Source organism: Aquarana catesbeiana, linkage group LG13 (genome assembly GCF_042186555.1).
Source record: "Aquarana catesbeiana isolate 2022-GZ linkage group LG13, ASM4218655v1, whole genome shotgun sequence".
NCBI lineage: Eukaryota > Metazoa > Chordata > Amphibia > Anura > Ranidae > Aquarana > Aquarana catesbeiana.
Genome location: NC_133336.1, coordinates 4,619,089 through 4,646,449, shown reverse-complemented (window position 1 = coordinate 4,646,449; position 27,361 = coordinate 4,619,089). Strand labels below are relative to the sequence as shown.

At 44.8% G+C, this 27,361-nt stretch overlaps 1 protein-coding gene across 1 annotated transcript; it reads right to left on the bottom strand.

The window, feature by feature from the left end:
- Positions 1 to 7,925: 7,925 nt before the first annotated feature.
- Positions 7,926 to 26,934, bottom strand: SOCS4 (suppressor of cytokine signaling 4). The gene is made up of 2 exons (XM_073610439.1): positions 26,767 to 26,934; positions 7,926 to 9,566 (listed from the first exon to the last, which is right to left on the bottom strand). Exon 2 carries the CDS (start codon positions 9,481 to 9,483, stop codon positions 8,197 to 8,199), a length of 1,287 nt encoding a protein of 428 aa, XP_073466540.1. The 5' UTR covers positions 9,484 to 9,566; positions 26,767 to 26,934; the 3' UTR covers positions 7,926 to 8,196.
- Between the last annotated feature and the right edge of the window lie 427 nt (positions 26,935 to 27,361).

The window sequence follows — 27,361 nt, the reverse complement described above, 5'->3', positions numbered from 1 at the left end:
GATGTCTCCAATAATGAGGTCCACTGTCTGCGGGGGGGGGGGGGGGATGGGGGGGGGGGTGGTCTGCACTGGCACTCTGGGGGTGCAGGCCGGCCACCCAACAATATATATATTTTTTTGCACCTTACAATTGTCAGACAGGGCAGGTGGCGCTATAGTGCAGATATCATAGATCCCAGCTGCAGAAGTGCCGACATCGGGGGGGGGGGGCAGTTTGGCATCGTTTGCCCTGGGCACGGGATGTCACTGTCTTGGACACACGAGGTGTTTGCCATGATTTGGGCGGAGTTACTAGAACACGCCAAAGTTGCAAAACCGGGGTTCAGGCGTTCAGATTTGTTTTACCTTCCGTCATGAACGGGCTAACAGGTCTCTGTAATGTCACTGGTTCCCAAAAAAAGTGTCAAAAATGACAGTTAGGTGTCCAATCTGTCCGCCGCAATGTCGTAGTCCAGCTAAAAAATCACTGATTGCTGCCAGTAAAAAAAAAAAGTAAAAATGCCATAAATCTATCCCCTATTTTGTAGACGCTGCAACTTTTGCGCAAGCCAATCAATATACGCTTATTGCGATTTTTTTTTTTAAACAAAAATATGTAGAAGAATACGTATCGGCCGAAACTTTATTTTTTGGGGGATATTTAAGCAAAAAATATTGTTTTTTTTTTTTTTTGTTTTTTTTTTTTTTTCAAAATTGTCGCTCTTTTCTTGTTTAATGCGCAAAAAATAAAAACCGCAGAGGTGATCAAATACCACCGAAAGAAAGCTCTATCTGTGAGAAAAAAAGGACGCCAATTTTGTTTGGGTGCAATGTCGCACGACCGCGCAATTGTCAGTTAAAGCGACGCAGTGCCGTATCGCAAAAAATGCTGGTCAGAAAGGGGGGTAAACCTTCCGGGGGGGCTGAAGTGGTTAAAGGCGCGATTCTGTCACGCAACAGTCGCAGAGCACAAATCGCATCGCGTTTCGGGGGGGGGGGGGGGGCGTTAAAAAATGAACGAGACCCAAGCGCATGCCGCACATTTTACTGCAATTTGGAATTGCGACAATTTCCGTCTGCGATTCCGAATCGCCAGGCGTGTGAATGGAGGCTAAATTCATCGTAAATCTCCTCGCCATGTTTTCTCCCATCGGCTTCTTTAAAATATATTTGTTCCTCCTAATGTGGCGTTAAAATCTTTCGAGTGAAATCCGATCCCCCCCCCCCCCCCACCGCCGCCGCTGAGTGCGGACGAAACTCCTGAGGGGGGCGACTCGGAGGGAAGAGGAAATATTGCGACATTATTGAGTGCGGAGGGGTTGCTAAAGGTCAGCAATTCACAGGAAGGAAATGGGCGTTCGATGACTCGATCGGTATAGATGACTGGAATCCCGGCGAAGGCAGGAAGCTGAAAATCGAATTTCTCATCCTAATGGAATCGCTCGATGAATTAATAATGAGGGCGGCTTCTGTGTCTTTCCTGTAAGACGATTGAGAAAAAGACGGATCGTCTATTTAAAATACTTCTGTGACTTGTGTGTGGAAGAGCCGGCCGGGCCGCCTGCTACCAGGAGGTGGCGATCCCGGGCCCCAGATCCGGGCCCCAGGGAGGAAAACGATCCTCGCCGGAAACTGAGCCGCTCCCCCCCCCCCCCCCCCCCCCCCCCTTCCCTATACACACACACCATATATAATGGCAGCCTGTCTGTGTGATGTCATCACTGGTAGGAATACAATCTCTGGACTAAGTATATGTGACCTCAAAGCAACTCTCACATTGGAGCGACTTGTCAATGGACTCGACAGATTAAATCGCATGACAAGTCGCACCCTATTGTCGGCAATGGTAATGATTCAAATCGACGTGACAATAAAAAAAAATTTTAAAAAAAGAGAGGAGATATCCCTTCCCATTTACCACCAAATGAAAGCTCAATATCTCCTGAAAAACAAAACACAGTATATTCCACCCGGATACACAGAGTAGCTGTGATGTTATATACAGTTTTACTATCACATCTCAAAGTTGCTCAGGCATTAAGATTTGGGCACAAAGGGGTTAATATTTGGATACTAGGTTAGGACTTGTTACTTTTTAAATCTTTAATATTTGACCTGATCTCGGAAGCGGGGGAGGGGGGGGGGGGGCATGGAGGATGTGGGCTTCTGAAGCCCCCTTCTGTCTATTTCCAGGATAAGGTGCAGCTGGCCAGGGCCAGGACAAGGGGTGGGCAGGAGGGAGGCGGCTACCCTGGGCACTGTGGTATCCTGTGAGGTGGGCGGCGGCACCACAAGGAGGTTGGGGGGGAGGAGATTTGTGTTGGGAGGGGGAATTTGGGGGGCGGCAGGGGGATAAGAATTGTTCTAGGAGGGGAAATTTTGGGAGGTGTGCTAGAAAAGGTAATATGGTGGGGGGAAGAGGGTGACTGGGGGGTATTTGTGCTGGGAGGGTAAATTTGGGGGAGATTTGTGCTAGGATGAGGGATTGGGGAGAAGTTGTGCTGGGAGGAGGGGAGATTTGGGGTGCGGGGAGTGGATTTGTGCTCAGAAGGGAAATTTGAGGGGTAGAAGACTTGTTCTAGGAGGGGGGAATTTTTCTTTTTGGGGTGGGGGAGTGGATTTGTGCTGGGGGTTATTGGGGGAATTAGAGGATTTGAGCTGGGGGGGGGGGCAATGATTGGTGCTAGGGGATTTCAGTAGGAGGGGGATTTGTATTTGGAGGAGGGGGAATTTATGGTTATGGGGTAAGCATGCAGATTAGTGCTTGATTTTTATTTTTTCTGGGGGGGGATTTTGCTGACACATAATTCTCATACATCTTGGGGGGGGGGGGGGGGCAATTTGTCATTTTCCGCCCTGGGCTCTAGATGACCTTGTCCCGGCACTGCACCTGCACACCTCCCAACTTTTTGAAATGGGAATGAGGGACACCTATCGGCAAAAGCATGCAGGCATAGGACACACCCCTTGCCACGCCCCCTTAAAGGAGAATTGTACAAAAAACAAGATTGGTTAAACCCACAAGTGCTTTTTTTTACCACTACTATTCCTTTATATCGGCTTTTGGAATTTACAAATGCAAAAATTTAGAAATCAGATGAAAGGTTTAGCACTGGAAAACACTTTTTGAAAGACAAATAGTGCATTTTATATACAACTATACAGATCAGACCAAAATGAGGGACAAATGAGGAGGAATGAGGGACAGAGGGACTTTGTTCCAAATCCGGGACAGTCCCGCAAAATCAGGGACAGTTGGGAGCTATGCACCTGGCTACCCAGCATGCACCTCCCGATCTCGCGCCTGTACAGTAATTGCACTGCTCCACGCAGTTTGTTCATTACAGGTTGCCATAGCAATGGGGGCCGCGGCGGAATTTCCCGCTCCCTTGCAACCTGTCAGTCAAAGGAAGGACAACCCGGAAGGGGCCTATATCCTAACTCCTCCCGATCGCATCACTTCCGGTCTCTAAATACCACAAGATTTTGACTATTAGGCTCCCTGAAGACTCCTGGGATAGATGACACCGATATCCAGAGGAGACAATAGGAATCAGCCAATGACGTCATAGCGTAGGCGGCTGGGACAGGAAGTGCCTCCGATTATATAGAAAAAAAGGTATTTGGAAACAAAAATAACAAAATATCTATTTACGAGTGTACACGGGAACATAGGACCTTCCAAAAAAAGGGTGGAACTTCACTTTAAGGACACCACAAACGCAGTTCGCAAAACCGGCACCGGATCGCACCAGACCGCATGGCACAAAACGACCATGCGATCTGGTTGCAGTGCGCTTCCAAAGTTGCTGCACGCGCTTCCTTAGTGCGATTTGAGCCCATTCAAAATGAACGGGCGCCAACTGCACCACGCTGAATCGCATGTGAATTGAAAAGGAATGCGGCGCGGTTTCACTTGCGGTTCATAATGTGAACCTGAGCCTTAGTGATCACTCAGACTGCACATTGTAACTTTGCAGCAAGTCACATGGTGAGAGGCTGCAGCAGGGGATGATTTGTGTCAGACATGTGTGAATACAGCCAAGAAGTGCAGAGACACCCCCCCCGGAGGACCTAATGATTGGTGTGATCCTGGGAGCCGTCGCTGTTTAGGTTTAATATGAGGGAATTGGATAGAATTGTGTGCAATCAATAAATCCTTTATAATAATAATCCATGCCATGGCTTCCTCCAGCTTCCTGCACCTGCCCCCCATCCCCCCCCCCCCCCCCCAGAGACGCAGCGCGGTCGTGTTTACATTCCAGGATTGCAGAATTTCCCAGAACTTCCCTCCGCTGCCTCCAGTTTTTTTTTCTTCTTTTCAGTAAACCATATGGAGTGCGAGCCCTTGGGGCGCGGCCTTTGTTCTTCTTCCCGAGCTGCTGAACAGACTTCAACCCAAAGCAACCGACGCCGGAATAATCTCTTTATTTTAATACATTTTATCTTTTTTGCAGTTTGTATTCAGTATATAACTCAGTAACCACAAAAAAATATAAATCCACTCTGTGAGCACCAAATGCCTTTACAATCCCAGATATTATTGTGTATAAGTAGCTGTGACATCATCACCACGCTGTACATAGACCGTGCAGAGAGCAGATTAAAGCCAGTTGCACCTTATAGTAGGTTTACTGCTATAGGATGGCCGTTCTGTGCAGAATCACCTGTATACACTGTATTACCAAAAGTATTGGGACGCCAGCCCTTTACACGCACATGAACTCTAATGACCTCCCAGTCTTAGTCCGGAGGGTTCAATATTGAGTTGGCTCCGCCCTTTGCAGCTATAACAGCTTCACCTCTTCTGGGAAGGCCGTCCACAAGGTTTAGGAGGGTGTCTATGGGAATGTTTGACCATTCTTCCAGAAGAGCATTTGTGAGGTCAGGCGCTGATGTTGGATGAGAAGGCCTGGCTAGCAGTCTGCACTCTAATTCATCCCAAAGATGTTCTATTGGGTTGAGGTCAGGACACTGTGCAGGCTAGTCAAGCTCCTCCACCCTAAACTCGCTCATCCATGTCTTTATGGACCTTGCTCCTGACCCGATAGAACACCTTTGGGATGAATTAGAGTGAAGACTATGAGCCAGGCCTTCTTGTCCAACATCAGTGCCTGACCTCACAAATGCTCTTCTGGAAGAATGGTCAAACATTCCCATAGACACCCTCCTAAACCTTGTGGACGGCCTTCCCAGAAGAGGTGAAGCTGTTATAGCTGCAAAGGGCGGGGCCAACTCAATATTGAACCCTCCGGACTAAGACTGGGATACCATTAGAGTTCATGTGTGTGTAAAGGCAGGCGTCCCAGTACTTTTGGCAATATAGTGTATGTGATTCTGCACTTCTGGGTAGGGGGCGTGCTGCTTCAGTGAGTGCCGGCCAATAGATGTCCACAGACACCCACTGATCGGTGAAGAGACACATTGGACGGGCCACGTTCAACCCCCAACAACCTTCCTGTCCAACAAGGTGCAAAGGGGCTCGGGCCAAGGAGGTCAGAATACGTTTTGTGATGTCTTTAGCAATCAAGATTCCAACCAGTGCCAGGACAAGGTCATTCAGTGCCCAGGGCAAAGATGCCAAACTGCACCCCCCAACCCCCCCCCAGTTCATGTTGTGCAAACTTAGGGGATCTACGCCCAGCAGTCTCTCACTTATCAAAAGCCATGTACAGCTCAGTTTTAACACCGGGCACATACTTGTGTTGATGGCTCTACCCCCCCCACTCCCGGCTCTCTCCTCCGCTACTCCCGGCTCTCCTCCTCCTCTCCCCGCTCACTCCTCCGCCACTCCCGGCTCTCCTCCTCCTCTCCCCGCTCACTCCTCCGCCACTCCTGGCTCACTCCTCCGCCACTCCCGGCTCTCCTCCTCCTCTCCCCGCTCACTCCTCCGCCACTCCTGGCTCACTCCTCCGCCACTCCCGGCTCTCCTCCTCCTCTCCCCGCTCACTCCTCCGCCACCCCCCGCTCACTCCTCCACCACCCCCGGCTCACTCCTCCGCCACTCCCGGCTCTCCTCCTCCTCTCCCCGCTTACTCCTCCGCCACCCCCCGCTCACTCCTCCGCCACTCCCGGCTCATTCCTCCGCCACCCCCGGCTCACTCCTCCGCCACCCCCGGCACTCCTCCTCCTCTCCCCGCTCACTCCTCCGCCACTCCTGGCTCACTCCTCCGCCACCCCCGGCTCACTCCTCCGCCACCCCCGGCTCACTCCTCCCCCACCCCCGGCTCACTCCTCCCCCACCCCCGGCTCACTCCTCCCCCACTCCTGGCTCACTCCTCCCCCACTCCTGGCTCACTCCTCCGCCACTCCCGGCTCACTCCTCCGCCACCCCCGGCTCACTCCTCCGCCACCCCCGGCTCACTCCTCCGCCACTCCCGGCTCACTCCTCCGCCACTCCCGGCTCACTCCTCCGCCACCCCCGGCTCACTCCTCCGCCACTCCCTGCTCACTCCTCCGCCACTCCCTGCTCACTCCTCCGCCACTCCCTGCTCACTCCTCCGCCACCCCCGGCTCACTCCTCCGCCACTCCCGGCTCTCTCCTCCACTCCCGACTCACTCCTCTGCCACCCCCGGATCACTCCTCCCCTCCCGGCTCACTCCTCCGCCACTCCCGGCTCTCTCCTCAACACTTTTGAGTCTAATGGTCATGTATTTGGAACTGGTTGAAAATTTGGATCTAAATTTAAATTTGACTCAACTGTCCAAATTCTCCCATATTTTCTGCATCATCCATTTGTGGATTTTCAGTTGATAATACTGACAATATAGTTACCATATGGCATTCTGAGCCTGTAAGTATCTTTTTACTTCAGCATATATATATTGCATATTATTTTCTGTTTGGATACTTGGGATATCTTACTGCTTTCTTAAATGACTTATGTCACTCTATGAATTGTTCTAGCTGGCTTCCTTCTATGAATATCCCAAATACTTGAAGTACTAATAAATGAGAAAATTTGAAGTTTTATGGGTTACTATATGAAGTCTTATCTATGTGTTTTATTCTAGATAGTGAGACCTGTTTTTCTCCAACAATCCCTGAGTGTGTCCTGACAAAGCTAGACAGTGAAACGTGTTGACGCACAGGGGCTCACTACTGTATACTATACATGTTCTTTTTTGTCATGTATTATGTATATGTTTTTAATTCTTCCATTTCTTTTGTTTTTTTGTACCATGTACTGTTATAAATAAATATTGAAATTTTTTCTCTCCTGCTCTCGCCTCAGCCACTCCAGGCTCTCTCCTCCGCCACTCCCGGCTCTCTCCTCAACACTTTTCTACTTGGCGATGTGGGCTGTGTGCTCTCTCTCCCCCTCCTCCTTTCTGCCGATGCAGGTCGTTTGTGTCTATGAATACCACCACCTGCTTGTTTATACAGGAGTGCTGCACTGTCAGGAAGGAGGAGAGGGAATGAGAGCACAGCCCGCACCACATCCTGCCTCTCTCCTCCACACCCTGCTCTTTCCTCTACTCCTGGCTCTCTCCTGTCTGTAGGTGCAGGCTGCGCTCTCTCTCCCTATCCTCCTTCTGGCTAGTCCGGCTCCTGTGTGTCTGTGAACACCGCCGTCTGCTTGTTAATACAGGAGTGTGGCACTGTCAGGAAGGGGAGTGAGAACACAGCCTGCACCACGTCCCGGCTCTCTCCTTCTCTCCTCGCTGCTCCCAATGCTGGGCCGACAGGAGTAGTGATGCCCTTGTCACTACTCTTGCCAGCCTTGTAACAGAAGGAATGTGCCCCCATCCCTACAGTAAACCATTGCGCCCAGGGCACCTGTCCCTCCTGCCCACCCCTTGTCCAAGGCCCCCGCTTCCAACTGATCACTCTGAGGAACAAAATGAATTTCTAATTTTATAAAAAAAAGGGGGCCAAATTGCCCCAGGTCTTTCTTGAGGTCCTCCTGAAAAGAACCAACACACACAGCTTCATACAAAAGGTCCACCATTTGATATAGTTTTATTAGCATGACATGAAAACTGAAATCAGCAACCAGGCTTATTAAACACGGTTTAATAAACACCTTAATGGATGAACAAGTCTGTGCGTTGGCAGTTCTCTGCCTTCTCGTGAAATGTTACATATCACTTCCTCCACTTCAAAAATAATACATCTGCGGCTTTGGAAGTTTAATGTGGTAGATTACAAGCTTTCTTGTAGAAAACAGATCGAAAGGCCAAAAGAATAGAATAAAATATGTCACATCAGCATCACTACTTTTGATGCCGCTCCGGTACGTCAACGCGGCGCACCCTGACTTTGGACTTGTAATGATACTCTTTCAAGTACAATTTCATAGAAGACGGGACAGGAAGGGCATCAATGCCATCGTAATTGGTGGAGCTGCAAATAACGGCCCTGCAGACGTGCTGCAAGGAGAAGGGAAATGTCCTGTGGAGGGGACTGGACAGGAGGGGCTCGAAGAACATACAGGAACTGGGGTCTTTGTAATGTTCTAATAAACCCGTGACATTGGGGGCATGGAACACGCAGGGGTCATGAGCATCAAAGCTAAAGTTGTGGTTCCATTGTTCGATCCTGGCATGGAGGGAACGGCTATATCGTCGGAAACTTACGGAGAATAGGTAGTCCTCTTGAGCAGAGTCCCTCAATAAGAATGTTCCCTCTGGCTTTCCTTCCAAGAGGGCCTCTGCTGCATATCTATCCATCACCCCCCAGTAGCAGGGGTTGTTGTTGATCTGAAAGAGGTCCGGGACAAGGCAATGGACGTAATCTATCTGGGTGTGATATTTAGGTGGGGTTGCCGGGTGGAAAATCTCATCCTCCAATTCCCATTTGGATTTGTTCCTCTTCCTCGAGCTGGCACACAGTGTAAGGACCTCATCGTCCGAGTCAACGTCACTGTCCTCCTTGATGCTCCTCACAGCCTTGGTGAAGGACTCTACTGATCCACAGCTTGCCTCACAAGAAAAGACAGGCCCATCAGACAGGAGGTCCTCTCCGCAATCAGAGTTCTGGTCAGCCATGTCTAGTGGTTCTAATTTAGGGGCATCTCTCACTACCCACTGCTTGTGTGACTGGTCAACCGGAGCCGTATGCCGTTTGATAAAATGCCAACGGTAAGCAAGGTCCGATTTCGGAGGGAAGGGGCATTTGTCCAGCATTAATTCGCTGATATGAATTTTCCTTTTGGAAGACAATACGGAAGAGTGGCGGCTGCTGCACGTTTTTATTGGGAAGCATTGCCCAACGGCATCTTGCAGTTTTTGTTTTAAAGACCTCCCCAGCAGCTTATGTCCACAGGAGCGGTCCAAGTCAAGTTCAAAGGATGAGCAGCTGTGCTTCCTCTCTTGGCTTTTTGATGGACCTTCTGCCTTCTCTGACGCAATCTCAGCATCTCCATCAGATCCATGTTTGTTCAACCAGGAGAGCTTCTTGCCACTCCAAAGGTACCCGTCTTTCCTGTCCGCACTTCGACTGCAACTGCTTTTAGGTCTCACGTCAAGATCCTCAAGGTTATCCTCCAGGTTTTCAGCCATCGTCAAATAAAAAAAAAAAAAAAAAAGATGAACTACTTTTGATGGTGTGTGACTGGTACAGCAGATCTCGTCTCAGGAACTACCTGTATATTGAAAAATAAAAGAACAGGATTAGGTTGATGCACACAGGCAGCAGTACAACTAGAGTTTCCCTCCCCATACTATACCACCTATGGCTAGAAGAAAAGTCTACGTCAATAAAAAGCCAGATTTTAACCACATGCTTACCGGTTACTTTCACCCACTTCCTGCCCAGGCCAGTTTTCAGCTTTTAGTGCTGCCACTGTTGCACTTTGAATGACAATTGCGCGGTCATGCAACACTGCACCCATATTACATTTTTATAATTTTTTTGAGACAGATAAAGCTTTCTTTTGGTGGTATAAAATCACAATTTTGTTTTTTTGTTAAACAAACAAAAAAATACGAAAAATGTTGAAAAAAAAAAAAATTAGTTTTGGTTATAAAATTTAAATAAGTAATTTTTCTCCTTTAGAGCCCTTTCACACTGGGGCGGGGGCGGCGTTGGCGATAAAGCGCCGCTATTGTAAGTGGCGCTTTACCGTCGGTATGCGGCCGCTAACGGGGCGGTTTTACCCCCCGCTAGCAGCCGAGAAATGGTTAAATACCACCGCAAAGCGCCTCTGCAGAGGCGCTTTGCCTGCGGTATAGCCGCGCCATCCCATTGATTTCAATGGGCAGGAGCGGTGAAGGAGCGATATACACAACGCTCCTTCACCGCTCCGAAGATGCTGCTAGCAGGACTTTTTTTACCGTCCTGCCAGCTCACCGCTCCAGTGTGAGATCCCTCGGGGACTTTCACACTGGAATGAAAGCAGCGGCACTTTCGGGTCAGTTTGCAGGCGCTATTATTAGCGCAATAGCGCCTGCAAACCGCCCCAGTGTGAAAGGGACCTTACTGATGTGCGCTGATGAGGCTGCACTGATGGGCGCTGATGAGGCCGCATTGATGGGTGCTGATGAGGCCGCACTGATGGGTGCTGATGAGGCCGCACTGATGGCCGCTGATGAGGCTACACTGATGTGGCTGCACTGATGGGTGCTGATGAGGTGGCACCGATATGCAGCAGCACTGATTGGCACTAATTGGCACTGATGGAGCTGCACTGATAATCAGGCCAATGATTATCTGTGTGCATGTCCCCTGTCGGGTTTTCCGGTTACCGGCTCTCCTCTCTACTGTGACAGCGCGTGAGGAAAGGAGAGCTGATAACTGGCAACTCTTTACATTGTGATCAGCTGTGATTGGACACAGCTGATCACGTGGTAAAGGGACACTGTGATTGGCCCTTTACCACTATCTGTTATCACCTGTGTCTGAAGGACACAGCAATCCCAGAGCGTGCCAAATGCGGGCCACAGGGGGTGCACGAGAGGCGTGGTTCCGGGAGGACATCCATGGACACCCTCCCAGAATGAGTTAGCTGTGCTGTAGCAGTCTTTCGGCTATAGCGCGGTAAGGAAGTGGGTAATAGAGGGAGCAAGAGGCACCACATCCTTAAAAGTAAAAAAAAAATGAAATAATTTTATTCAGTACTTCCTTCAAATCAGAAACATTACTAAAATCTTCTAAAAAGACTAATTAATTCATCATCTCAACATGTTTCGCCTTTTGTACGGCTTCCTCAGAAGAATATATTACAACATATGGGTTTGCATCAAATAGCCAATAAATGGTATCACCCCCTAGCCAATAAATGGTATCACCCCCTAGCCAATAAATGGTATCACCCCCTTGCCAATAAATGGTATCACCCCCTTGCCAATAAATGGTATCACCCCCTTGCCAATAAATGGTATCACCCCCTAGCCAATAAATGGTATCACCCTCTTGCCAATAAATGGTATCACCCCTAGCCAATAAATGGTATCACCCCTAGCCAATAAATGGTATCACCCCCTAGCCAATAAATGGTATCACCCTCTTGCCAATAAATGGTATCACCCCTAGCCAATAAATGGTATCACCCCCTAGCCAATAAATGGTATCACCCCCTTGCCAATAAATGGTATCACCCCCTTGCCAATAAATGGTATCACCCCCTAGCCAATAAATGGTATCACCCTAGTCCTCTCATGCACAAAGTGGCCTCTTGGAGGAGCTTGGACAAAATCCAAGAGGCTCTGAAGAGAAGGAGAGCTATACCAATGGTTGAGAGTCCAAATCATTGTATTTCATCAGAGTATATCCGAAACAGAACAACACGTTTCAGAGGTTCAATATTTTGGAGCAGAATAGAAACGTCTATTTTTGAGACCTTTTTCGAGTCCAGCATCACTCCAGTTTAAATTTCTACCTGTATACTGTTCCCTGGTGAAGTGTGGTCCCTTAGAACCTCTAAGATGCATTGGCTTGTTTTTTTGGATATATTATATATATATATATACACACACAGTGTTGCCGCTAAAAATGCATGAATTCCATAAAACATAAAATATTACAGATAAAAATAACAGTCCAATCCACTAAAGCAGAGGCCTCCAAACTTTCTAAACAAAGGGCCAGTTTACTATCTTTCAGACTTTAGAGGGGGCCAGACTATGGCCAATGGAAGTAGAAAATGTCCTGGCATTGGTAACAATGCCCCATCATTGGTGTCAGTGGGGGGAATACTGCCCTATTATTGGTGTCAGTGGAAGGAATAATGCCCCATCATTGGTGTCAGGGGGGATATTGCCCGATTATTGGTGTCAGTGGGAGGAATAGTGCCCCATCCTTGGCATCAGTGGGAGGAATAGTGCCCCATCCTTGGCGTCAGTGAGAGGAATAGTGCCCCATCATTGGTGTCAGTGGGAGGAATAGTGCCCCATCCTTGGCGTCAGTGGGAGGAATAGTGCCCCATCATTGGTGTCAGTGAGAGGAATAGTGCCCCATCCTTGGCGTCAGTGGGAGGAATAGTGCCCCATCCTTGGCGTCAGTGGGAGGAATAGTGCCCCATCCTTGGCGTCAGTGGGAGGAATAGTGCCCCATCCTTGGCGTCAGTGGGAGGAATAGTGCCCCATCATTGGTGTCAGTGGGAGGAATAGTGCCCCATCATTGGTATCAGTGGGAGGAATAGTGCCCCATCATTGGTATCAGTGAGAGGAATAGTGCCCCATCCTTGGCGTCAGTGGGAGGAATAGTGCCCCATCATTGGTATCAGTGGGAGGAATAGTGCCCCATCATTGGCGTCAGTGGGAGGAATAGTGCCCCCATCATTGGTATCAGTGAGAGGAATAGTGCCCCATCATTGGTGTCAGTGGGAGGAATAGTGCCCCATCATTGGTATCAGTGGGAGGAATAGTGCCCCATCATTGGTATCAGTGGGAGGAATAGTGCCCCATCATTGGTGTCAGTGGGAGGAATAGTGCCCCATCATCGGTATCACTGGGAAAAATAGTGCCCTATCATTTCTAGCAAAAAAAATTACAGATTTTCACACGTTTAAATTTTTTTTAAAAAACTGCCCCGGTAGGCAAATGGTTAAATTACCTGTATAAAGAAATTGGGTATTAGATTGTATTTCTGTGCACTAAAATTAACTTTAGTGTAATTTTTACTGAAATGTTACATTTCATAAACCATTGCACTAATATTGTATGATTAAAAGAAATTGTAACTACTATGATTTTATTCTCCAGGGTCTCTGCTTTCGAAAAATAAATATTTTTTTTGTTTTAGAGGTGGTTACAGTAACGTCTAGTAAAAAAAAAAAAAAAAATTAATTAAAAAATTCAAAATTTTCACGTATGCAAAATTGTTTCAAAAAATCGCAAAGGTATGCAAATGGTTAATTACCTGTCTACTGATATGGAATGTAAATAATAAGATTAGTGGCTAAGCTTGTACAGAAGGGTTTCCTCATTCATTCTATGCCCGGGGGCATTGTGTCATCTAAATACCACCCATTTATAAGAAGAAGAGATTATAGGCTCTCATCTATTAGTCTATTGAAGGGGATTTTCCTGGCCCTCGGCGGGTGAGCTCATCGGGTCCAATAGTAAGAATTTGCTTTACAAGTCCGGACATGTCCGGGTGACCACAATGGGGGGGGGGGGGGGGGAATGACCACAGTACTAAATACTCGGCTGCCAATGGCAAAAAAAAAAGATAAAAAGAAGGACATTGATGAGTCAACGAGGAGCCACGTGCCCCGATCACTGAGGATTTCTGAATGGAGCATCGCCTACCAATCACCTCATTCATCATTTGTGACATTCGCTATTCACCATCTGCCTCCGTCTCTGGCTTCACAAATGACATTCCAATTTTTTTTTTGGCCGACTTTATGCAAAATCAAGAAATCTGTGAGAGTGGGGGGGGGGGGGCGGATAAACTGACAGAGGGGGAAAAAAAAATTTCTTTTAAGATATATAAAAAAAAAAGTTTTAAAATTAAAATAATTTAAATGAACATTAAATTGATATTGATATATATTTTTTAAAGTACATAATTTTTTTTTTTTTTTTTTAATCAGTCGGCAATTGTTACAATTCAATAGGTTTTTTTATTTTTTTTGCTATTATAAGGTTTACCTTCCCTTCCTGTTCTGATGGCAATTGTAAGATTTTGGATTTCCCATTAATATAAACACAAAATAAGCAAAAAGAATGAGATTTTCCTTGATTGTAAGCTCTAAGGAGCAGGAGGGCCCTCTGATCCCTCCTGTATTGATTTGTATGGTATCTGTACTGTCTGCCCTCATGTTGTAAAGAGCTGCGCAAACTGTTGTTGCTCTATAAATCCTGTATAATAATAATAATTTCCCCCATGGGGCCGAGTCGCAATGGCGACCCCTGTACGTACGTCCCTGGTTGGGTTACAGGGAAAATTAGGAGAGACAGTGTTAAGCCCCGTACACACAATCCGAAAATCGTACGAAAAATGCCGCATTCGAATCGATGGTACGATAATTGAAATGTTAGTACAGAGCTTTCGAGAGCCGATCAGGACAGTTCATCCGATATTATTCTATCGGCCATGCACGGAAATTTTTTTTTTACGATGCCAGATTGTACGATTTTCATTTAAACGGTACACCTATCGTTCGAAAATGCAATACAAATGCATTACAACACATGACATCACTTCCGAATTTTTATGACTTTTAGTAAATTCATCAGATTCGATGTGAGATTAGCATACAAAAAAAAAAACAAAACAGACGATCATTCGTCCGGTAATCGGATCGTGTGTACCGGGTATTAGGGTTTAGATTATAGGGAGGGTTAGGATGAAGGTCCAGTGTTGGAGTTAGAGGGAGGGTTAGTGTTGGGGTTAGAGGGAGAGACAGTGTTAAGGGTTTGGACTATAGGAAGGGTTAGGATGAAGGTTCAGTGTTGGGGTTAGAGGGAGGGTTAGTGTTGGGGTTTAGAGTTTGGACTATAGGAATGGTTGGGTTGAAGGTTCAGTGTTGGAGTTAGAAGGGAAGGTTAGTGTTGGGGTTTAGAGTTTGGACTATAGGAAGGGTTAGGATGAAGGTTCAATGTTGGGGTTAGAGGGAGGGTTAGTGTTGGGGTTTAGAGTTTGGACTATAGGAAGGGTTAGGATGAAGGTTCAGTGTTGGGGTTAGAGGGAGGGTTAGTGTTGGGGTTTAGAGTTTGGACTATAGGAATGGTTGGGTTGAAGGTTCAGTGTTGGAGTTAGAGGGAGGGTTAGTGTTGGGGTTTAGAGTTTGGACTATAGGAATGGTTGGGTTGAAGGTTCAGTGTTGGAGTTAGAGGGAGGGTTAGTGTTGGGGTTTAGAGTTTGGACTATAGGAAGAGTTAGGATGAAGGTTCAGTGTTGGGGTTAGAGGGAGGGTTAGTGTTGGGGTTTAGAGTTTGGACTATAGGAAGAATTAGGATGAAGGTTCAGTGTTGGGGTTAGAGGGAGGGTTAGTGTTGGGGTTTAGAGTTTGGACTATAGGAAGGGTTAGGATGAAGGTTCAGTGTTGGGGTTAGAGGGAAGGTTAGTGTTGGGGTTTAGAGTTTGGACTATAGGAAGAGTTAGGATGAAGGTTCAGTGTTGGGGTTAGAGGGAGGGTTAGTGTTGGGGTTTAGAGTTTGGACTATAGGAAGGGTTAGGATGAAGGTTCAGTGTTGGGGTTAGAGGGAGGGTTAGTGTTGGGGTTTAGAGTTTGGACTATAGGAAGGGTTAGGATGAAGGTTCAGTGTTGGGGTTAGAGGGAGGGTTAGTGCTGGGGTTTAGAGTTTGGACTATAGGAAGGGTTGGGATGAAGGTTCAATGTTGGAGTTAGAGGGAGGGTTAGTGTTGGGGTTTAGAGTTTGGACTATAGGAATGGTTGGGTTGAAGGTTCAATGTTGGGGTTAGAGGGAGGGTTAGTGTTGGGGTTTAGAGTTTGGACTATAGGAAGAGTTAGGATGAAGGTTCAGTGTTGGGGTTAGAGGGAGGGTTAGTGTTGGGGTTTAGAGTTTGGACTATAGGAATGGCTGGGTTGAAGGTTCAGTGTTGGAGTTAGAGGGAGGGTTAGTGTTGGGGTTTAGAGTTTGGACTATAGGAAGAGTTAGGATGAAGCTTCAGTGTTGGGGTTAGAGGGAGGGTTAGTGTTGGGGTTTAGAGTTTGGACTATAGGAAGGGTTAGGATGAAGGTTTAGTGTTGGGGTTAGAGGGAGGGTTAGTGTTGGGGTTAGAGGGAGAGACAGTGTTAGGGTTTGGACTATAGGGAGGGTTAGGATGAAGGTTCAGTGTTGAGGTTAGAGGGAGAGACAGTGTTAAAGTTAAAAGTAGGGTTAGAGTAATAGACAGTGTTAGGATTAAGTTGGAAGGGTTGGTGTCAAGATTAAAAGTAGTGTTAGGATTTAGGTTACAGTGGAGGTTAGAATTAAGGATTATTAGAGGGTTAGTGTTAGGGGTGAATCCTCTGCAGGGAGGGTTGGGATGAAGGTCCGGGTTACAATTATTGGGAAAGATCGAAGAAGGATTAGTTCGTTTTTGGGTTAAAAGTAAGATTTGTGGGCGAGACAGTGTTAGGATTTAGGTTGAAGGGGGAAGGTTAGTATTAGGGTTAAAAGCAGGCTAGTGTTAGACAGGGACCGTGTTAGGATTTAGACTAACAAGAGGGGTTTGGGTTAAGGTCAGTGTTAGGGTTACAGAAAGAATTAGGGTGAAGATCAGTGTTAGGTTTACAGGGAGCATTAGAGGCAGAATTCATGTCGGGGGTTAATAATAGGGTGAAGGTTAGTGGGAGAGTTAGGATTTAGGATATAGCAAGGGTTAGTGTTGGGGTTAGAGGGATAAAAGTCAGTTTTAGGGTTACAGGGAGGATTAGTGTTAGAGTCAGAGGTACAGGGAGAGTCAGTGTGAGGGGCTCCCAGGGACAGTAGGAGAGAGGCATCGTTCTCCAACATCGCCGCCCTCCTGGCAATGAGCGGTAAGGCAGAAGTAAATCTTAGAGGATGTGGACTGGTTCAGCCATCCACTGGCAGCTTGTATTGCAGAGTTAACAATTTCCCTTTGGGATTAATAAAGTATTCTAGAGTTCACAGGTCTGGAAATACCCGGAATGTACACACATCACAATGTATTGTCTTTGGCACCGTCTGTGATCATCATTTTATTTAATCATTAAAAAAATAAAATGTGAAAAAGGTCAGAAGAGTAATAGTAATGTAATATCAGTAATAGGATGAAATGACTGGGATAGGAGTAATGTTGGTGGTCTGTATAACATGCAAAGGACATAATCTGTACATTGAGATCATAAATAATATTGGATAAAAAAAAAAGTACACACACACATATATACATATATATATATATATATATATATATAAAACTATATACTCTGTTTCATGGCAACCAATGACGATGAAGCCGGGAGACCCGATTGGTCGCTACAGGCAACATCCTTACCCTTCCTCCATTCCTGTCCACCCTGCTGCAGCCCCCCCCCCCCCTTCCCCCATCAGCATGAGATTCCTTGGCGACGTCACAAATGCTGTGCAGATACACCAGAGTCCCCGGCTATGCAATGAGCATTGTAGGAACAGATCAATAGTGTTAATAAACGCAGGACTTTCTGAAATCAATGGCAGGATGCTCACGAGGATGCAGAAAAACGGATGGACAATGTGGAGGTTCAGAGATGTTCCAGTTTGTGGGGGGAAAGAAAAACCTGTGTAGCCCCAGACCTGCCATGAGAAGACAAGACAACACAGGCCTAACTGGGACTTGTAGTGGCTTAGAGATTGCCCAGACCTGTTCACCCGAACTGTGGTCCTGTGGGTTGATATATCTCAGTTGAGGTTAAATTTGAGAAGGACTCATCTATAACCTGCAATAAACGGGGACCATAAGATGCCAATAGCCATCCCCTCTGTGTGCCCTGGGAGCCCCTTGACCCCTGGAGGATGCCAAGAATGCAAATCACGACTTTACTCCAAGTTGGGGCTCTTGAACCTAACCCAACAAACTCTGCACCCCTCAATGCCACTTCAGCACCTTCTAAAAGGGTAGCCAGGTCCAACCAACACATGGTCTTTAGCATTGGTTACAGTGGGGAATGCAGCCCTGGTGACCCTACAGACAATAAGGAGATTACCCAAAGCGAGGTACAGACATCAATTAAACATTTAAAGTGATTTGCGGCACAGAACGAGAGTGAATGGAGATTAGAGCTGGCCATAGATGAATAGAAGTTCTAAGGAAGAGTCCTAGGAAGAGTCCTATGCTAGCCATCAATGGGTAGAATTTCCAAGGAAGAGTCTAAGCTGGTGATAGATAGAATTTCGATGGAAGAGTTATAGGAAGAGCCCTAAGCTGGCCATAGATATGTATAATTTCAAAGGAAGAGTTCTAGGAGGATTCATAAGCTGGCAATAGATGGATAGAATTTCAAAGGAAGATTCCTAGGCTGGCCATAGATGGGTAGAATTTAGAAGGAAGAGTCCTAGGAAGAGTCCTAGGCTGGCCATAGATGGGTAGAATTTCGAAGGAATTGTCCTAAGCTGGCCGTAGATCGGTAACATTTTGAAGAAAAAGTCCTAGGAAGAGTCCTAAGCTGACCATAGATAGATAGAATTTTGAAGGAAGGGTCCTGAGTTGGCCATAGATGGACAGAATTTTGAAGGAAAAGTCCTAAGCTGGCCAAAGATGGACAGAATTTCGAAGGAAGCGTCTTAAACTGGTGATAGATGGATAGAATTTCAATGGAAGAGTTCTAGGAAGAGCCTTAAGCTGGCCATAGATGGTAAGAATTTCAAAGGAAGAGTCCTAGGCCTGCCATAGGTGGGTAGAATTTCGAAGGAAGAGTTCATGGAAGAGTCCTAAGCTGGCCATAGATGGATAGAATTTTGAAGGAAGAGTCCTAGGCCTGCCATAGGTGGGTAGAATTTTGAAGGAAGAGTCCTAAGCTGACCATAGATGGGTAAAATTTTGTAGGAAGAGTCCTAAGCTGGCCATAGATCTGTAAAATTTTAAAGAAAAAGTCCTAGAAAGAGTTATAAGCTGACCATAGATAGGTGGAATTTCTAAAGGAAGAGTCCTAAGCTAGCCATAGATGGGCAGAATTTCGAAGGAAAAGCCTAGGAAGAGTCCTAAGCTGGCCATAGATGGATAGAATTTCAAAGGAAGAATCCTAAGCTAGCCATAGATGGGCAGAATTTTGAAGGAAAAGTCTTAAGCTGGTGATAGATGGATAGAATTTCAATGGAAGAGTTCTAGGAAGAGCACTAAGCTGGCCATAGATGGTAAGAATTTTGAAGGAAGAGTCCTAGGCCTGCCATAGGTGGGTAGAATTTTGAAGGAAGAGTCCTAAGCTGACCATAGATGGGTAAAATTTTGTAGGAAGAGTCCTAAGCTGGCCATAGATCTGTAAAATTTTAAAGAAAAAGTCCTAGAAAGAGTTATAAGCTGACCATAGATAGGTGGAATTTCAAAGGAAGAGTCCTAAGCTAGCCATAGATGGGCAGAATTTCGAAGGAAAAGCCTAGGAAGAGTCCTAAGCTGGCCATAGATGGATAGAATTTCAAAGGAAGAATCCTAAGCTAGCCATAGATGGGCAGAATTTTGAAGGAAAAGTCTTAAGCTGGTGATAGATGGATAGAATTTCAATGGAAGAGTTCTAGGAAGAGCCCTAAGCTGGCCATAGATGGGTAGAATTTTGAAGTAAGAGTCCTAAGCTGATCATAGATGGGTAGAATTTTGAAAGAAGAGTCCTAACCTGGCCATAGATGGGCAAAATTTTGAAGGAAAAGTCCTAGGGAGAGTCCTAAGCTGGCCATAGATGGATAGAATTTCAAAGGAAGAGTCCTAAGCTAGCCATAGATGGGCAGAATTTCGAAGGAAAAGCTGGCCATATATGGATAGAATTTCAAACTAAAATTCATATGAAAATATGAAAAGACTTGGTAAAATTTGTACGAAAATTCTCAGAACAATCATTTGTCATTTAAAAGATTTAATTTGATTTAAACATTTGATTTTAGAAAGAACGAACTTTACCGAACTAAAACCACAATAAAAACCCCCATCCTGCTCCTCCTCTAGTTGTCCCGTCACTGCGGTAGAAAACGATTGTAGATTTGATCCTCACTAATGATTAAGAAAAACGGACAAACTTTCTTTTCCAAAGAACTTGCATTCAAATGTCTACCCATCTATGGCCAGTTTTAGTAACGGCGATACATTTTTTTTTTATAGCTGTACTGATAATGACCCCATGGGGCATCTGGGTGATATGAAGGCTGCTTCCCCACACCAAGGAACTGCCCCAGAAATCTCAGGAAGCCAATGCAATGTTTGGATCTAGAAATTGAAGCACCACCTGGGATTATTAGAGTCCGAAGTAGGGTTTCATTCCAAACATGTAGTATGTGGAACCCCCAACGCGTTTCAGGGGCCACACAACGCCCCCTTCACCATGGCCTAAAGAAAATATGAAATCAGCTGCGGACTTGGTGTTGTGATTTTAAAAATAGAATTCTTCTAGATATACAATTTTTAAACACAACCCATACCCAGCAGATTTCATATTTTCTTTAAGCCCTGATGAAGGGGGTGTTGTATGACCCTGAAACGCGCTGACGGTGGCACATGTTACACGCTTGGAATAAAACCATACTTTGGACTCTAAGGACCTGGTCACAGCTGAATCACGCGGTGCAGTTTTCAGCCCCATTCTTTACAATGGGCGGAAATCGCACTGAATTGCCCCAAAAGTAGGGCACTCTCTGCATCCAGACGGCACGGTACCTCGGTGCCAAGGGATCCAATGCAGGGAAATGCGCTGCCTTTGCAAGACGCGTTTGGAGCGTCGTTAGGAATATATCGGCCCCCCGCAGCAGATCTCGCCCCCCCCCCAGTGATTTGAACACGGTGCACAGAACGCGGGATTCCCGCACTGCGATCCGGTGTGAACAAGCGGCAGATCTTCGGTGCGGCACTTCAGTTTCTAGACTCAAATATAGCAATTAACAGCATGACAGAGGTTATAACCCTTCCCTACTCTACTTCTATTATTGAATGTGCCCAATTGGGTCGATTTTTTTTTTTTGCCAACTTCCTTTTAGGGTGACCACTCAGGGATTCCCCGCTCTAATATGAAACTGAAAAAAAAAATAAAAATAAATAAATTTAAAATTGAGAAATCAGGATGTTAAAAAGTAGAGGAAAAAGGAAATTAAAAAAGGCAAAACAGGTAAAAAAATTCCACCATTACTCCTCCAGATTCATTCCTCCAGAGCGGGGGTCTCCAAACTTCTCACACAAAGGGCCAGTCTACTGTCCTTCAGACTTTAGGAGGGCCAGATTGTGGCCAGTGGGGGGTAAAAAAATGTCCCGGGCCCAGCATCAGTAAAAATAAATACAGCCTCAGGGTTGGTGGTCAGTGGGAGGAATAGTGTCCCATCATTGGTGTCAGTGGGAGGAATAGTGTCCCATCATTGGTGTCAGTGGGAGGAATAGTGTCCCATCATTGGTGTCAGTGGGAGGAATAGTGCCTCATCATTGGTATCAGTGGGAGGAATAGTGCCCCATCATTGGTATCAGTGGGAGGAATAGTGCCCCATCATTGGTGTCAGTGGGAGGAATAGTGCCCCATCATTGGTATCAGTGGGAGGAATAGTGCCCCATCATTGGTGTCAGTGGGAGGAATAGTGCCCCATCATTGGTGTCAGTGGGAGGAATAGTGCCCCATCATTGGTATCAGTAGGAGGAATAGTGCCCCATCATTGGTGTCAGTGGGAGGAATAGTGCCCCATCATTGGTGTCAGTGGGAGGAATAGTGCCCCATCATTGGTGTCAGTAGGAAGGATAGTGCCTCATCATTGGTGTCAGTGGGAGGAATAGTGCCCCATCATTGGTGTCAGTGGGAGGAATAGTGCCCCATCATTGGTATCAGTAGGAGGAATAGTGCCCCATCATTGGTGTCAGTGGGAGGAATAGTGCCCCATCATTGGTATCAGTGGGAGGAGTAGTGCCCCATCATTGGTGTCAGTGGGAGGAATAGTGCCCCATCATTGGTATCAGTGGGAGGAATAGTGCCCCATCATTGGTGTCTGTGGGAGGAATAGTGCCCCATCATTGGTATCAGTTGGAGGAATAGTGCCCCATCATTGGTGTCAGTGGGAGGAATAGTGCCCCATCATTGGTATCAGTGGGAGGAATAGTGCCCCATCATTGGTGTCAGTGGGAGGAATAGTGCCTCATCATTGGTATCAGTGGGAGGAATAGTGCCCCATCATTGGTATCAGTGGGAGGAATAGTGGGCGGCACAGTGGTGCAGTGGTAGCACTCTCGCCTAGCAGTAAGAAGGGTCACTGGTTCGAATCCCAACCACGACACTACCTGCTTGGAGTTTGCATGTTCTCCCTGTGCCTGCGTGGGTTTCCTCCGGGTACTCCGGTTTCCTCCCACACTCCAAAGACATGCTGGTAGGTTAATTGGATCCTGTCTAAATTGTCCCTAGTATGTATGAATGTGAGTTAGGGACCTTAGATTGTAAGCCCCTTGAGGGTAGGGACTGATGTGAATGTACAATGTATATGTAAAGTGCTGCGTAAATTGACGGCGCTATATAAGTACCTGAAATAAATAAAATAAAAATAATAAAATAGTGCCCCATCATTGGTGTCAGTGGGAGGAATAGTGCCCCATCATTGGTGTCAGTGGGAGGGATAGTGCCCCATCATTGGTGTCAGTGGGAGGAATAGTGCCCCATCATTGGTATCAGTGGGAGGAATAGTGCCCCATCATTGGTATCAGTGGGAGGAATAATGCCCCATCATTGGTATCAGTGGGAGGAATAGTGCCCCATCATTGGTGTCAGTGGGAGGGATAGTGCCCCATCATTGGTGTCAGTGGGAGGAATAGTGCCCCATCATTGGTGTCAGTGGGAGGAATAGTGCCCCATCATTGGTGTCAGTGGGAGGAATAGTGCCCCATCATTGGTGTCAGTGGGAGGAATAGTGCCCCATCATTGGAGTCAGTGGGAGGAATAGTGCCCCATCATTGGTATCAGTGGGAGGAATAGTGCCCCATCATTGGTATCAGTAGGAGGAATAGTGCCCCATCATTGGTGTCAGTGGGAGGAATAGTGCCCCATCATTGGTATCAGTGGGAGGAGTAGTGCCCCATCATTGGTGTCAGTGGGAGGAATAGTGCCCCATCATTGGAGTCAGTGGGAGGAATAGTGCCCCATCATTGGTATCAGTGGGAGGAATAGTGCCCCATCATTGGTGTCAGTGGGAGGAATAGTGCCCCATCATTGGTGTCAGTGGGAGGAATAGTGCCCCATCATTGGTGTCAGTGGGAGGAATAGTGCCCCATTTTAAGAAGGTATTAATTATTAACAAAAGATTTCTTAACTCTCCGCTCTAATTCATCCCAAAAGTCTTCTATGGGGTTGAGGTCAGGACTCTGTGCAGGCCAGTCAAGTTCCTCCACCCCAAACTCGCTCATCCATGTCTTTATGGACCTTGCTTTGTGCCCTGGTGAGCAGTCATGTTGGAGTAGGAAGGGGAAAATGAAGTCCCCAAACTGTTCCCACAAAGTTGGGAGCATGAAATTGTCCAAAATGTCTTGGTATGCTGACGCCTTAAGAGTTCCCTTCACTGGAACTAAGGGGCCAAGCCCAACCCCTGAAAAACAACCCAACACCATAATCCCCCCTCCCCCCCACACACCATAATCCCCCCCTCCCCCACACCATAATCCCCCCCTCACCATAATCCCCCCTCCACCAAATAATATGGACCAGTGCACAAATCAAGGTCCATAAAGACATGGATGAGCGAGTTTGGGGTGGAGGAACTTGACTGGCCTGCACAGAGTCCTGACCTCAACCCCATAGAACACCTTAGAGTGGAGACTGCGAGCCAGGCCTTCTTGTCCAACATCAGTGCCTGACCACATAAATGCTCTTCTGGAAGAATGGTCAAACATTCCCATAGACACCCTCCTAATTTTTACAAAAGATTTTACAATGTGTGTGAAAAAAGTAAAAAATTTAAAAAAATCATGTGACATAAAAAATTGCAACTGGCACAATTTTTTTCACTAGAGCCGCTGCTTTCAGAAAATATATCAAGTTTGGGGGGGGGGTTCTTAGTGATTTTCTAGCAAAAAAAGAAAAACTAATGCAAGATTTTACAATTTGTGTGAAAAAAAGTAAAAATGAAAAAAAAAAAATATATATATATCACGTGATATTAAAAAATTGCAACTGGCACAATTTTATTCACTAGGGCCGCTGCTTTCTGAAAATATTTCACGTTTGGGGGGGGGTTCTAAGTAATTTTCTAGCATAAATGACAAAAATTGCAAGATTTTGCAATTTGTGTGAAAAAAAAAGTAAAAATGAAAAAAATAAATAAATAAATCACATGATATAAAAAAAAAAAAAAATAATTTGCAACTGGCACAATTTTATTCTCCATGGCCTCTGCTTTCATAAAATATATTATGTATGGGGGTATGAAGTAATTTTTTAGCACAAAGCAAAAAAAAAAAAGTAGGATTAGCAAAAAAAAAGTAAAAATGCAGGATTTTACAATGTGTGTAATAGAAAACAGTAAAAAATGAAAACAAAAAAATCACGTGACATTAAAAAAAAATGTAACTATTACTATTTTATGTAGGATGTTTTAGCAAAAAAATCCTGAATAATAATAAAATAATAATAATAAAAATACAGATCTGCCAACACTGCTCTGTATACCGAGCTCGCCATACACACAACCATCTCACAGTTCTGTGCAATAAATTTTTCTTTTTATGACATTTAAATTAAATAAAAATAAATGAAAAAATAAATAAAATTAAATAAAAAAAAATAATAATAAAAAAATAAAATAAATGGACATCACTTTTCTAAGATTCTATTTTCTGCCTTTTGCAATTTTGGTAGATCAACTGCCATTAAAGACACCGCAATCTATTTTTTTTCTCTTCTTTTATTCCTCTGATGTTTCTTGGCTACAAAAATATTCCAACAACAAAAAGTATTACTATTTTATTCTCCATGGCCTCTGCTTTCAGAAAATATATTTTGTTTGGGGGGGGTATGAAGTAATTTTTTAGTACAAAGCAAAAAAAAAAAAAAAAAAGTAGGATGTTTTAGAAAAAAAAAAAAAAAAAAATGCAGGATTTTACAATGTGTGTAAAGTGAGAAAACAAAAAAATCATGCGACATAAAAAAATGCAACTATAACTATTTTATTCTCCATGACCTCTACTTTCATAAAATATATTATGTTTGGGTTCTAAATAATTTTCTATCAAAATAAATAAATAAATAAAATAATAAATAAATAAATAAATAAATAAAAATTGCAGATTTTACGTTTGTAAAAATTGTAGGATGTTTTAGCAAAAAAAAAATGTAAAAATGCAGGATTTTACAATGTGTAAAAAAAGTTTAAAAAATGAAAACAAAAAAAATCATGTGACATAAAAAAAATGCAACTGTTATTATTTTATTCTCCATGACCTCTGCTTTCAGAAATATATATTATGTTTCGGGGTTTCTAAATAATTTTCTATCAAAATAAATAAATAAATAAAAATTGCAGATTTTACGTTTGTAAAAATTGTCCCAGACAGGAAGTGGTTACAGCTGAACATTAATTGCACAGATGGTGAAAAAAAAAATGTGTAAAAACTGGAAAAATGTAAAAGTTGGGTCTCTCCCTGAACACGGGGGGGGGGGACCAGCGGCGTGGAGGATCTCAGTAGCGCCAAAAAACGATTGTATCGCAAGAAAGTTTCTGAGAGCCGATAAACGGAACAATTTCACTTTATACTAGATTGTAAGCTCCTACGAGCAGAGCCCTCCGATCTCTCCTGTATTGAATTGTATTGTAATTGTACTGTCTGCCCTCATGTTGTAAAGTGCTGCGCAAACTGTTGGCACCATATAAATCCTGAATAATAATAATAATAATAATAATAATAATAATAATAATAATAATAAAAATAATAATAAAATAATAATAAAAATACAGATCTGCCAACACTGCTCTGTATACCGAGCTCGCCATACACACAACAATCTCACAGTTCTGTGCAATACATTTTTCTTTTTATGACATTTAAATTAAATAAATAAAAATTAAATTAAAAAATAAATAAAATAAAATAAAAAAAAATAATAATAAAAAAATAAAATAAATGGACTTCACTTTTCTAAGATTCTATTTTCTGCCTTTTGCACTTTTGGTAGATCAACCACCATTAAAGACACCGCAATCTATTTTTTTTTTTTTTCTTCTTTTATTCCTCTGATGTTTCTTGGCTACAAAAATATTCCAACAACAAAAAGTTTAAAAGCACAAAACCCACTTCCCAAATGTCGCTATTTATTAGCGGAGAATGTTTTTTTTTTTTTGTGTCGCTTTATGTTGTGGTTTCCCCTTTTTTTTTTTTTGTATCCGTTTTTGATACGTTGTATCCGTTCCAACTTCAAATAAAAAATAAAAAAATATATAAAGAAACAAACTGAAAAAACAAAAAAACAAATGAAATTGTCCTTCTAATCGGGGCAGAAGTTCCCTTTTTTGTATCGGTTTTTCCTATATCTTTTCAAACTTAAAAAAATAAATAAAAATAAAAAATATATACACATTAAATATAAAAACAAAGAGAAAACATAACAAAAAAAAAATCTGGACTTGTCCCTGTGATTGGCTCGTCCGTGGTCCCCAACGTGTCGGTGCGATTCCGATGGAAGAATGGACATTACAAGGACAGAAGTCCAGGAACACACCTAGTATGGGGGTTGGGGGGACACAGAAATGGATACATTGTGACCATCTGGAAGGATGGAAGATCTTGGGGGGTCTTACCTGGAAGCTCGGCCCATCCAGGAGATCCGGGGAGAACGTTAAGTCACCAGAGAGAGGAAGAGAGAGCGGAATATTGGATCAGCCATCAGAGGGGAGCAGATCAGAGTGAGAAGAGACATTTCCTGTCCGCGCGACTACATTACCCATAACCCCCCGCTCCCAGCATGCACTGCGACAGCTGCTGCGCTTAACCCCTCACCTCCCGGGACACATTTTTTTTTTTCTCTCTGCCTCACATTTTGTTGTTATTCTGGGTTAGCGGATTTGTAGCGGACGCAGTTTGACTCTTCTGCTCGAAGGGCCACTTCACACCATAGAAAACGCAGTCCGGATGCTTTTCTGCACGCGCGGTTTTTATGCGTTTTTTATGCGTTTTTTATGCGTTTTTTGTGCGTTTTTGATGCGGTTCAATGCATTTTTTTTCCCCCTCTCTTTTTCTTAACCTTAAATAAGGACATGTGCGTTCCAGTGCGTTTTTTAATGCATTTTAGGGCTAGTTCACACTGCAAAAAAAAACGCACTCCAGATCCGTTCTGGATGCGTTTCTGCATGCGCGTTTTTAACGTGTTTTTGACTCGGTCCAATGCGTTTTTGA